Consider the following 13,567-nt stretch of genomic DNA (forward strand, 5'->3'; position numbering starts at 1 on the left):
CAAAATGTTGTCCAAGTCATAACGGACAATGCTAAAAATTGTAGGGTAGCAGGGACTATAGTGGAGACTACATACGGTCACATCTTTTGGACACCATGTGTAGTCCACTCACTCAATTTAATCATGCAAAAGATTGGCACGCAAATTGATTGGGTGGAAAAACTGTACGAGGAGGGTGAGGAGATTCAAATGTTTGTGACTAATCATCATATGTCACAAGCCATTTTTAGGACCTTCTCCAAGTTGGAGTTGTTGAAGGTAATTACTAATTTAAATTTTATTTTTTAATTTTTAATTTTTAATTTTTTTATAATTGATATATGCTGTGTATTTTTTTATGTCATGTTAGGTAGCCGAAACACGATTTGCATCTCACACGCTCGTCTTAAGATGACTTGTGAAGGTGCAAGAGGCCTTGAGTTCTATGGTCATCAATGGATTGTGGAGTGTATGGAAGCAGGCTCAGACAGAATGAGCTCTAAAAGTAAGAGCATTGATCCTTGATGAGAAATGGTGGGATAATGTGGAATATGTTTTGAATTTCACTGAGCCCTTCATGAGCATGATTAGGTATGCTAATACTGATCGCCCATGTTTGGGTGAGATTTATGATGGCATGGATTGCATGGTGGAGAAAAAAAGAGAAGTAATAAAAAAAAAAGTAAATGACCCAACGGAAACATTTTTCAAAGTTGTGCAGAATATTATTGTTGACCGTTGGAACAAGATGACCAATCCGTTACATCTCTTAGCATTTGCTTTGACACCAAAATTTTATAGTGCAGAGATGCTTGCAACACTAAGGAGGGTACCACCATATAGAGATGCAGAGGTTGCTTCTAGCTATAGAGCTGCCTTTAAAAATATATATCAAGATGAGGAGACAAGAAACTTTGTCATGAAGGAGTTTGGCCAATTTGTATCCACAAAAAATCATGATGTTGTAGCTCTCAATGCTAGATATGGGATGGATGCTGATGAGTGGTGGTATGTACATGGTCAAGGCTCCATTTACTTGCAGCCTCTTGCAATTAAACTTCTCTCCCAAGTATGTATCTTTTTTTTTTTATAGTTTTCCAATTCCATTTGATGCTATCATATTTTTATTTTATAATTTATAAATTTCTAATTATGTTTTAACTTTTAACAGGTTGCAAGTTCTTCTTCAGCTGAGCGGAATTTTAGTACATACTCTTTCATCCACTCAGTCAAACGTAATCATTTGGGTGAAAAGAGAGCTGAGGATTTGGTCTACGTACACTCCAACCTTCGTTTGTTGTCAAATAAGGACCCTGAATATAATGTGGGTGCAACAAGGAATTGGGATCTAGCCTTTGAGTGTGCTGATTTAGATGCTACAGTTGCACAACTTGCCCAAGTCTCTATAGATGAGGCAGCTATGGAACTTGAGAGAGACATGGCTAGTGGGAGTGGCATTCCATTCGATAGTGGTTCAATTGATGCTGGATTTGAACCACCTAATGACCTTGGGCTTGGTTTGGATGGTTTAGATGAAGATGAATATGGAATTTAAATCGCATAGATGGCTTGTAATTTGAATTTTTTTTGTGTCATGACTTATTCACATTTTGAAACTTGAATCAGTTGAAACTTGAAACTTGAATATTATTTTTTTTGCAAATTATGAATATGATATTACACTGTAGTTATTAGTTTACTGATTACATTTGCGATATATGAATATTTATTGGCATTGGTAATTATGGATTTATGATTTATGATTTATGATTTATGTATGGATTGTATATATATATGTGTGTGTGTGTGTGTGTGTGTGTACGGACGAACCCAAAACCGCACCCATACCCAAGATTTTTTTTTTTTTTGCCAAATCCGCGAATCTGAACCCGAACCGGTAACTTAGTGAATATGTAATGTTAATGTGGATGTGAATAATGATTTGCTTATTATGTTTATGAATCTGATTATAAATACTAAAAGGCTCATTCATAAGATCATAATTAAATAATTGATTATATAAATCATAGTTTAAAAAATCGCAGACTCGCCACGGACTCGCGCAACCCAGAAAATACGCCCGAAAACGCATAAAAGTCACTTTTTTAGAAAATTTTGCAACTCATTTGGCATTTTCTTTGGTTATAGCAGGTTTGTGGGGTTTGAAGGAGGAGAGGGAAGAGGATAAAATCAGCAAAAGAGATCCAGGTAAGGATTTTTTCTCTTTCTTTTTTTTTCATTTGAATCATTTCAATGTTTTGAAAATCAAAAAAATCTTGAAAAACAAGTGGATATGCTGTCAAATTTTTTTCTATTTCCTTTCTTAAGTTATTTCCTCATATTTTTTTCTTGTTTTTGAATGCTATTTTTCCCAAATGATTCATTGTCGTTTTTTTTGTTGATTTTCCATAAAACCCTGCTGATTTTTTTTTTTTCATGTTAAATCAGCAATGGCAAGTTCAACTCCAAGGGCAACCCCAAGGTTAGGAAGACAAAGAGATCAAGCATGGAAATATGGGATTCCAAGAAGCAAAAAAGGGGAGGTCACTTGCACCGAATGTACAAAATGGATGACTGGTGGAATCAATAGATTAAAATACCACCTTGCTCAAATACCTAGATATGGTGTGGAGGCATGCCCCAAATCAACTCCTGAGATTATTAGAGAGATGAAGGCCATTCTTGCTGAGAATGATATGCAAAAGGAAGAAAGGCAAAAAACAAAAGAAGCCATGGCAGTTGCAATGAATCCCACATTGTCCACTTTGGGTCCCATTGGTCACACTCGGGGTCGTTAGTCACTTTCATCGTTTGGTGACAATGAGGGTGAGGCTAGTGGCACTCCTGTTAGATCAGACCCTAATTTTTTTGTACCACACAATGTTCCAGGTGCACAACTTTCACTTGAAGGTATAGGATGGAATAGAGAGAAGCATGAACAAGCATGGATAGCAGCTTCAAACTTTTGGTTTTACAATAATCTATCTTAAAATGCAGCAAACAATGTGTATTGGGAAGGTTTTGTTAATGCAGTAACAGTTGCGGGTAAGGGGTTTAAGGCTCCAACAGGTTATGACTTCAGTGGACCATTGCTAGAGAAAGTTGTAAAAAATACACAAGGTGTGGTTGATGATCAAAAAAGGTATTGGAAGAGAAAAGGATGGAACATTTTATTTGATGGATGGACAGATGGACGGAATATGACTCTTCTCAACTTCTTGGTGGCTTCAAATGGTGCAATGGTATTCATAAAGTCTATTGATGTGTCAAATGAAATAAAAAATGCAGAGACTTTGTGTAATCTGTTGGATGGGGTGGTTCAAGAAGTTGGAGTTGAGAATGTTGTCCAAATTATCATGGACAACGCAGCTGCATATGTATCTGCAGGTAGAATGCTTATGGAGAGGTATCCTTCGATTACATGGAGTCCTTGTGCTGCACATTGCTTGGACTTGATGCTAGAGGACATTGGGAAGATTGGATGGGTGAAAAAGGTGGTTGAAGATGCAAGAAGTGTCACCAAACTCATCTACAACCATACTTGGGTGCTTGCTTTGATGAGAAAACACACAAATGGCAAGGACCTTGTGCGACCTGGAGTGACACGATTTGCTAGCCACTTCATCACTTTGTAGAGCATTCTTAGTGCCATTCCTCATCTTAAGCAGATGTTTGTGTCAGATGCTTGGTTGGGGTCTGCATACTCCAAAAGACCTGAACTAGAGAAGATTGTGAGCATTGTTTTTGATGAAGGGTTCAATAAAAGTGGAGAGGAGTTGACTATGGTAAGTAACAAACATAGAAGTAAAGTTTATACAATCTTGTCTATTTGCTGATTTTATTTTTTAGGGGTTGATTTTGTACTAATTTAAAATTTGGTTTCATTTTTTTAGGTGACAGAACCTTTGGTAAGGGTTCTTCGTATGGTGGGTGGAGAGGGCATGCCAATGGGTTTCATTTATGAGGCCATGGATAGGGCCAAAGAGGCCATTTCACATTACTATCGTGGAAATACAAGAAAATGTGAAATCTTTTGGCGCATCATTGATCGTAGGTGGACAAACCAACTCCACCAACCGATACATGCCTTCGCCTACTTTTTGAACCCAAAATTCTACTTCTCTGATTCATTTAGGGCTGATGAGGAGGTCATGGTAGGTGTTATTACATGCAATGATAACATGGCACCTGATCTTGAGTTGAGAGAGAAGGTTCTTGATGAGTTGGAGGTGAGATTTGACATTTGCAATTGCTCTCTTTATTTATGAATTCAAAAATGTTCATTATTGAATTTGAGTTTGACACTTTGACTATCTATTTCTGAATTTGGAAATGTTCATTGTTCAAGATCTACAAAAGCGCAGAGGGGAGACTCTTCTCATCACAACTAGCAATTGATAGGAGAGGAAAACAACAACTAGGTAAAAAATTTAGTAACTTAGTTCAATAGTGCAAGAAAAAACCTACAAACTTGATTGTTACATTTTTTTCTCAATTCTAATATTTCTAAATGTTTTTTGTAGATTTATGGTGGGAGAATTATGGTGCTGGCATGCCTAATCTTCAAAAGATAGCTGTCCGTGTTTTGTCTCAGCCATGCAGTGCTTCTGGGTGTGAACGAAATTGGAGTGTATTTGAGAGCATTCACACAAAGAAGAGAAATAGATTGACACAAAAACGGTTCAATGATCTAGTATTTGTTTGATACAACCTTCACCTTCGAGTTAGATAGGTGGAGGGTGTTTCACATGAGGCCATTGACTTGAATGAAATTGATCCATATGGTGACTGGACCCTGAATGAACAAAATGATGGTGACGATGTCCTCCTTACCGAAGAAGAAATTGCAGAAATAGAGAGAGGAGCAGCACAAGATGCAGAAGGAGCAAGATTGGATGAAATGGAGGATGAAGATGAGGACGAAGATGAGGACTTTGACTTTGAAGAAGAATCATTTCACCATTTAGATACCACAACACCCACTACTACTACTTCTAGCTCAAGGCCTGAAAAATTGAGCTATATTAGGAAAAATACAAAGAGGAAGATGTAGTCTTCTCTTTGGTTTGTTCATTGTTGTTTTTCACATTTGGAGTTGGACATATCATTATATGTAATTTTGTGAACATTTATAAACTTATGCTGCCATTATACATTTTAGAGTTGAAAGTTGAAACTATGAGTATGAATGATGAAATTTCAAATATTGTGTGTTTGTAGATCATATGACATGTGTAATGTTTCAATTATGGCACTTATGTTCTCTAAATGCATTAATTTCTTTATGTTTTTTTTTGTAAAACTACGGTTTTTTTTTTGCCGAGTCTTTTGCGAGTCTTTCACGAGTCCGAGTCCGAGTCCAAATTTTTGGTTTGCCAAGTCCGTGGCGAGTCCGAGTTTTTAAACTTTGATATAAATTATTATTATTTGACAATATGGTGATATCACTCTCCCTCTTCGAACATCGATAATCTTGATCTTAATTATTAAATCTTCTTTTAATTATCAACACTCACTCCTTGAATAGAAATCACACCTTTCCATAACAAGAGAGCCTCGTAATTATGCAATTATAATCTTCTCTTTTTAGAAGCAATCGAACTCTCATTCCCTTTCCTTGTTTTAATGAATATTATATATTATTTTTTTATTTTAATTTTATTATTATTTATTATTCAATCTTAGTTCAGGAATGGGATATTACAGAACAATATTGACACATAATCTTGCAAACACAAGCCTCTTCCTAAAGGCAGTTATTTCATGAACAGAGAGCAGTTCCCCAAAAGAATTGGCAACACCTTTCAAGACCTCCTCATTCCAAAATTCTAAAGGAAGGCCTGACAACTTCACCCAAACAAGAGCAGCGTTGAAGACCGAATCAGTGAGAATCATACCAGTTTCCCACTTCTTAAGGGCCAAAGAAGCTTTCCTGATAACCCAAGGCCCCCCACATAAAACAGCTTTGAAATCCTCTTCATAGGTAAAAGAGAACGAAAAAAAGCTCTTGGACATGGCACGGACATCCACCTACCCTTTGATTTTCCATAAAGAGCCATTTTAGAAACAGAGCGATCAATAATAGAATCAAGAACCGACATAGCGAACTTACCTTCAACAGGATTTGAAATATTTGCCATTGGAGAAGGGTTTGAGTTAGGTTTAACCCGAAACAACGCAGACCAAGGTTTCTTGTTGTTTGCACCTTATTTTGACAAGTTCGTATAACCGAGAGCATTTGGGCCCCCCGTATGATCAGAGGAATCCTTACAACCGGGCCCATCAGCATGCCTACCTTCCGCAACATCACCATCCTCATCCCCCATAACCAGATCTGACAGCAATGGCGTGATTATGATGTGCAATGAACATTTCACATTGATACTGCTGCTTGTGAAGCTGGGAATAAGTGCTGAGATGATTCATGGTTGACGGTCTATGGAGAAATGCCTAGTGATCAATGAAGCTGGTTATTATTATAAGGTACACATGCAAGGTTCCATCAAAATTCTGTGCCTATTTGAATGTATTGGATAATATAAATTGAATATTACACTTGCAAAACTGCATATAATGTTAGTAAATGTTCGAATATCTGAAACTTACAACTCTCTTTCAAAAGTGATGTACGCAAATTGAGATTTCTCTAAACAAACTGTAGAATTTCTGCCAGTACATGTCAATTTGGGGAGTGGAATTTGTAGGGGCAATACTTGTGGTATCAGAGCTAAAAATCTTGGCAGCTTGTAGTGTTTATGTACACCAATGATAGAGAAAAATGGTAAGCTGACTGAGAAAACAAAAGGAAACAGTTTCAACTTCGAGACTGTTGATGTGTTTTTTATGCACACGCAAACACAGAATAAAATACCTTAAGTATCTTATCCTCTCTTGAACAAAGTTATTCGAATGCTGAAGATTTGCCTAAGGATCAATCGAAATAACTCCAAGGTTCTTATATGTAGGGTCTCTATGTGTGGATAAGCTCTGTTGGTGTGATGTGATTTTGCTGGATTCACAAGGGGACTTAATTTGATTGCTTGAATGCTTTGATATGCTGGAACTACTAGCTGGGAGATTAAAAAAAGAGCAAAAGATTGAGGGTTTAGGAAGTCTACTCTAAGACCTAGAATGCAAGAAGATAGGTGAATGACTAGGTGGAGTCCTACTGGGCTAGGTCTTACCATCAGACTGAACAATTCGACACCAGCTCAGTGCAATCTTCTAAGGGACGTTTTAGATATGTTCAAATCATTTCCATCAAATACTGATCACCATCCAAGTTAATGCATGAACAATGGACGCATAACAATTTGAAATTAAGCTCATTCAATGCCAGTTGACCACGCAGGGCGCACTTACAATCAGTAAGAGGCTAGTGGTATGGACTAGGTGGATTCCACACGAGTGCATTCAAGAATTTCCTTCATTAAATCTAATCATCTACCATCTAACTTGAAGATCCAACAAGAAACCATGCACATTGCAAGAAACAACACATTTCACCTTAACTTCAATGAAAAATGAAGTTTATTTACAATTTTGGGCAACAATCTCTTGCCTTCTCCTCCTACTCTACTCTAGCTATTATCTACCTATCAACTGACTATTGACTATTCTATAACTACTAACTCTTGACTATTATCTATTTGCTGACTATTTACTATTTACTATTGACTATTGACTATTGACTAACTATTAACCTTTACAAATGAAGAGCCAGAGCTTTATATCGAGAGATCTTTACATTTTAGTGGCTCTGATTAATTTACAATCAATGGCCAAGATTACAAGATAGAAACCCTAATTAGGGTTTGTTATAACAAACTTCCTTAGCCAATGAGAAAATTACTTTCAAAACATGAGAACCAATAGGAAATCGGGGTAGGTACATCGGAGTTTGTGCCTTCATGTATAAGCATGGTTCATTAAATCTGGACATGCTGATGTGGACCTTTCTGACTGGAGGAACAGTGACTGGGATGCCACCTTGTCTTGCGTTTGGTACTTGCTCTGTTAAGGAATGTTGTATCTCTTGATATTCAATGTGATGATGATGAGAAGCTAACTTTGTTTAACTCTTCTGAAACTATCTGCCTCTTCGATCATGTTCAACGTACCCTTGCGATGACCTTGGTTAATCCTCCATCGTCCTTGATGTGCTTGAGGAACGATGTACCTTTCCTTGGCTCTCTTGTGTTTGATGAGGCTTCTTCACTGTCAAGTCTTTCCTTCTTCTCTGGTAGCATATCTTTCTTTGAATTGTTTGTAAGATCCTTCTTTTGGTATCTCGTGATCTCCTTGAGGATAGTTCTAACACTTGAAGTCCTTTGATTTTAACAACACCTTGGTTACCTTCTCATGCATCTAAGGCATCCTTAATGTGGATGAAGCTTGAAGAAGTCCTTCTTGTCCTCGCGTGATCTTCCTCCAAGTTGGTCTTGTTGATTTGCAAAACAAATAAAAGATGATTAGGTATACATAATATATTCATTCTAACATAGTATTTCTTACTTCAAATCATCAACAAGAAAGCATTTGAATCCATTTTACTTTGATGCTAGGAGGAAATGGCACACCTCTTGAGTAATTCGCTCCTGTACCCTTGAGAGGTACATAAGCGATCCTAAGAAATACTTCTAATTTTGACAAATTGATCAAGGTTCACAGGAAACTCATGAAGTTGCAAGGTCCAAATCACCCCTAAAGAGACTTTCAAGACATTTCTCTTATGATTTAATGCAAGGTACCCTCCCTCAACACAATTCGCTTTGGTACCTTTGGAAGGTACATGGCTTCAACACAAAGTCGCTCCTGTACCTTTGTAAGGGTCAGGAGCGAACTAGGCAATGTCACTTAATTCCCTCATCATCATTCATTCTCCGAGGCTTTAGACTTCATAATTGTGTTCCCTTGAGGCATAGATAAGTCATTTCAACCCTAGAAAGGAGCTTAGGAGGAAGAATCCATCTAACTTAGGTGTTATTCATGTGGTTTAGAGAAACTTGCTCTTGTACCTTTGGAAGGGTCAGGAGCGAATTTAGCCTTTTGCTCAATTCTTCCTTTAACTTACTTAAAACTTCATCTCTCAACCTTACCTTTACCAACATTAAGTCATTTGCCTTCGAAATTACTTAGGAATAGGTTTCGGTCACTAGCTAAGGCAAGATTCAAGACTTCCTAGGAATTTCGCTCTTGTACCTTTGGAAGGGCTAGGAGCGAAATCTCTCCTTTGGCTTAGTTCATCTCTTATTTCTCATCACATGGTCTTTAACTCAACATTCTGAATCCTTCTCCCACCAACAACAAGATCTACTCAATGTTTTGAACGAGCTAAGGGATCCTTTCAAGAGGTTCGCTCTTGTGCCTTTGGAAGGGTCAGGAGCAAAATTCCTCCTTTGATTCAATTCATTACTTCTTTTCTCATAATTTTCCTTATACTTGTCTTTTCCAACCCTTCTCTCATCAAGATCATGCTAATTTGCCCTCAAATCTGCTCCAAGCGGGACCCATTCAATGTTCTAGGTGAAGAATTAGGTCTTCTCAAGAATTTCGCTTTGGTACCTTTGGAAGGTACATGACCCTCTAAGAAAATTCGCTCCGGTACCTTTGGAAGGGTCATGAGCGAATTTGTCAAGTTTGCACAAATTCTTCATATTTCATCACTCAATTTTGACTTCACTTACTTCAAGGGCATGTACAAATCGATTCTCTCTCAATCATGCCATAGGAACAAAGATTTTGACCCAAACAAGGAGCAAATAGGTGTTTTAAGAAAATTCGCTTCTGTACCCTTGGAAGAGTCAGGAGCGAATTTGGTGTTTTTACTTAAATTCTCAATTTCTTCATGTTCCAAGTGTATTTAACTTCTTCAATTCACTTTCAAGGCATTAACGTTCTTTCATTTACACCATGGGAGCAAGGTTTATTGTCCAAACTAGGTGCAAGGGGGGATCTTAGGGAAATTCGCTCCTGTACCTTTGGAAGGGTCAGGAGCGAATTTGACAATATTGCTCAAATTCTAAACTTCTTAATCTTTCAACTTTGTTTCATCTTGTTTCAAGGGCATGGATAGATCATTTCTCCTCCAATCAAGCCTTAGAAGCATGAGTTTGGATCCAAGTAAGAGGCAAAAAGGGGATTTTAGGGAAATTCACTCCTGTACCCTTGGAAGGGTCAAGAGCGAATTTGATCTTTTGGCTCAAATTCCCCTCTTCCTCATCAAATCTTCAAGTCCAAGTGTGTTTTAATTCATTTTCAAAGGTGAATTCAAGTTGATCGTCCTCTAATTCAAGCCTCAAAGTGAGATTTTCGTCCAAAATAGGAGTCAAGAGGGAGTCTTGGAAGATTCCGCTCCTGTACCCTTGGAAGGGTCAGGAGCGAATTTAGCATTTAAGTTCAAATTCTCAACTCTCTCTCAAATTTCCAAGTCTAGCTCTCATGGTCTTGCTCCTCCATAGTGGGAATGAGTGAATTTTGCATCAAACAAGGCCCAACAATGAAGGCATCTATCCAAATTTGGGGAAGAAGCTCTCATTTGACGAATTCGCTCCTGTACCTCTGGAAGGGTCAGGAGCGAGTTTGGCAATTTTACCCAAATTCCTCATGGTTCATGATCAAAATTTGCTCAACTTAATGTCTAAGGGCAGATCTAAGTTCATTTCTCCTTAATTGAGGCTTGAAGCAACAATTTAACTTGATTGAAAGGCAAGAAGGGAGGTCTTAAAGGATTCGCTCCCATACCTTGGATAGGTACCTGAGCAAATTTTCTCATAATGTGTCAAGTTTCCACTATTTGCCTTCAATTTACCTTTCAGACTTCATGATTGTGCTCGATATTTGCTGCACCATTCATCAACATGGCCAAGTTAGACTCTAAAGGGGGTCCTTGACGACACTTGCTTCAACATTTCACATTCTTTATGCACATCCATGACCTATTCAATTCACTTTCTTAAGCAAGGCCACACTAAAACTTATCCACCTAGACGCCTGGCAAGGTACAAAGATTCCTTTACTCTCAATCAAGACATAGCTCTAACACCAGTTCTAGGCCACTCATTGATTCATCTCAACTCAACGAGAGCATCCTATCCAAATGATCTCTCTGGCAACTCTTCAACGCAAAGACTAATAGCACAAGCCCAAACGACTACGCTAGGAAAACTAACCCTAGAAAGCAAAAAGTAGGGGTCCCCATTTTCAATGGGGGGATGTGTGAATACGTCACAACACAAATCCATACCCGATTGGAGAAAACTTTTCTACTGCATTGGCGGCCAAACAGTTAGGGAAAAGTGTACAGGAAGTTGGAACCATGAGTGGGTCCTAGAGTCCACCCCACAGAATTGACCTTGACAGTATGCAAAACATGTTGAATGTTCTTGCACAAGGTCAACAACAACTGATGCAACATTTTGTGCAATCCCAACAACAGTTAATTATTGCGACTGACCAAATGACCCAAAACATGAATGCTCTTCGAGTGAATCAAAACAATACAGGAGAGGGTAGTAATGCAGGCAATGATGCTACTAGAAGGGCTAGTACAGGAGGTTCTATTAGACCTTTTCAGCTTACATTTGTACCCAAAGAGGAAGGGGAAGCATTACAACATGAGTAAGAACAGCCCTTTGCAAATGATGTGTTGGAAATCTACGACAAATACAACTCGCTGTCGCATGCAATCAGGAATGACATCACACTCAACCAATACATGAAGTAGTGTAGAGACAAAAAGAGGTCACAATAGGAGCATAGATCACGTGGGCCGCAAAGGGAATATCAACATTCTTTGAAAAAACTCACTCTTCCTACTTTCGATGGTAGTAATTGCACAGCTCGAGCATGGCTTCATAAATTAGACACCTTACTGAACTTGAGACCAATGTTGGAGATTGAAGCAATTAAGTTTGCAACACTACATTTTGAGGGTGCAGCGTATGATTGGTGGCACCATGGATTGTTGACACAAAATCATGTGTTAATTCAATCCTATGAGGATTTCAGCAGCAAATTGATTGCTCGTTTTGACAGAAAAGATGTTGAGGAGTATTTCAGAGAATTGGCCTTAATCAAACAGCATGGAGACATGGATAGTTATATCAATGAATTTTAGAAGGTGGCAATCATGGTTCCCAATATTTTAGAAAGAAGAGTGGTAATGTTATTTACGAAAGGGTTGAATTATAATTTGAGAGGATTGGTTAAGGCATTGAAGCCTACTCATTTACGAGATGCTATTCAAAAAGCACTAGACCTGGAGACTTCACATCCTAGCCCATAGCCTCAAAGGAGTTTCAAGAACAATAAACCGTTCAAGAAATCTTTCAATCAGCCCATGACCACTCCACCTAAGTTAGACTTCGAAACCAAAAATGAGTTACAAAGGAAGAAATTATGTTTTTCTTGCAAGGACCCATGGGAACCTAGTCATAGATGCTTGGGAAGAGGCAAAGTGCACTACATTGAGGTTACTTCAGATATTGAAGAGGAAGTAATAGATACCAGCTCAGAGAGTGAACTTGAGATGGAGCAAGCGGGAAATGTTACACAGAGTACTATTAGCACCTTATAAGGAGTTTTGAAATACCACCCTTTTAGAATTAGAGTCTTGTAGGGACAAAGAGTTACTTGCTTGGTTGATAGGGGGGCCACCTATAATTTCATTGGCACGAGTCTAGTGGCAAAAAGAGGGTTACAAGTTGAGGACTTTTTTGGTTTTAGCGTTATGGTAGCAGATAGATTCAAAATGAACCGCTCTAAAAAATTTTCACAATTGAGTATCCATTTGGGAGAATATATAGTCACAAATGACTTCTACGTAGTTGGAATTGGTGACGTTGATGTGGTTCTAGGAATTCAATGGCTACACACTATGCAGATACAGTCAGGACTTCTAGAGAATGGAATTGGAGTTCATATCATATGGGAAAAAGGTAGTATTGAGAGCCTTGGCGGATGGTGTACCTAAAGTAATATTTGCTAAGTGTATGGAGGCATTGTTTCGCCATGAGGAGGTTGTTTGGGCAGCCCAATGTTTTGTGTCTTTCAAATCTACTCCCATTGATGACAAGCACTATATCTGGTGGATGTATAGGCGATTTTGGATAAGCATAATGTTGTATTAAAAAATATTCCATCGACAGACCTCCAGATCGTGGGTTTGAACATGTGATTGAGTTTGAGGAGGGTGCTAAGCTTGTTATCACCACTCCATACCAGCATCCTAAAAGATTCAAGGATGAAGTGAAAAAAACAAATAAGGAACTATTAGATATGGGTCACATAAGACCCAATTCTAGTCCTTTCGCATCTTTTGTGGTCTTAGTTAAGAAGAAGGATGGCACGATGAGGACATGCATCGATTACCGTGCCTTAAACAAGAAGACAACAAACAACAGATATCCCATATCTAGGATTGATGAGTTGTTGGATGAACTTCACGGGGTAGTCTACTTTTACAAAATGGGTATCACCAAATTAGAGTCCATCAGAGGACGTGCATAAGAAAGCATTCAGATGCCATTATGAACATTATGAATTTCTTGTTATGTCCTTTGGACTTACTAATGCACTTGCAACATTT

At 38.2% G+C, this 13,567-nt stretch overlaps 2 protein-coding genes across 4 annotated transcripts in view; both read left to right on the plus strand.

Annotated features, from left to right (window-relative positions):
* LOC131029908 (uncharacterized) overlaps positions 1 to 13,567 on the plus strand; it is a 296,098-nt gene that overhangs the window by 236,930 nt on the left and 45,601 nt on the right. The gene's annotated exons all lie outside the window — the stretch shown is intronic.
* LOC131029909 (uncharacterized) lies at positions 1,670 to 5,136 on the plus strand. Of its 2 annotated transcripts, XM_057960584.2 has the most exons (5): positions 1,670 to 2,187; positions 2,428 to 3,764; positions 3,873 to 4,208; positions 4,328 to 4,400; positions 4,503 to 5,136. In XM_057960584.2, exons 2-5 carry the CDS (start codon positions 3,648 to 3,650, stop codon positions 4,682 to 4,684), a joined length of 708 nt encoding a protein of 235 aa, XP_057816567.2. In that variant the 5' UTR covers positions 1,670 to 2,187; positions 2,428 to 3,647; the 3' UTR covers positions 4,685 to 5,136. The 2 variants fall into 2 exon arrangements, with proteins under 2 accessions (XP_057816567.2, XP_059074427.1); XM_059218444.1 differs by lacking the exon at positions 1,670 to 2,187 and having other exon boundaries at positions 2,199 to 3,764.

This window comes from Cryptomeria japonica, chromosome 3 (genome assembly GCF_030272615.1).
Source record: "Cryptomeria japonica chromosome 3, Sugi_1.0, whole genome shotgun sequence".
NCBI lineage: Eukaryota > Viridiplantae > Streptophyta > Pinopsida > Cupressales > Cupressaceae > Cryptomeria > Cryptomeria japonica.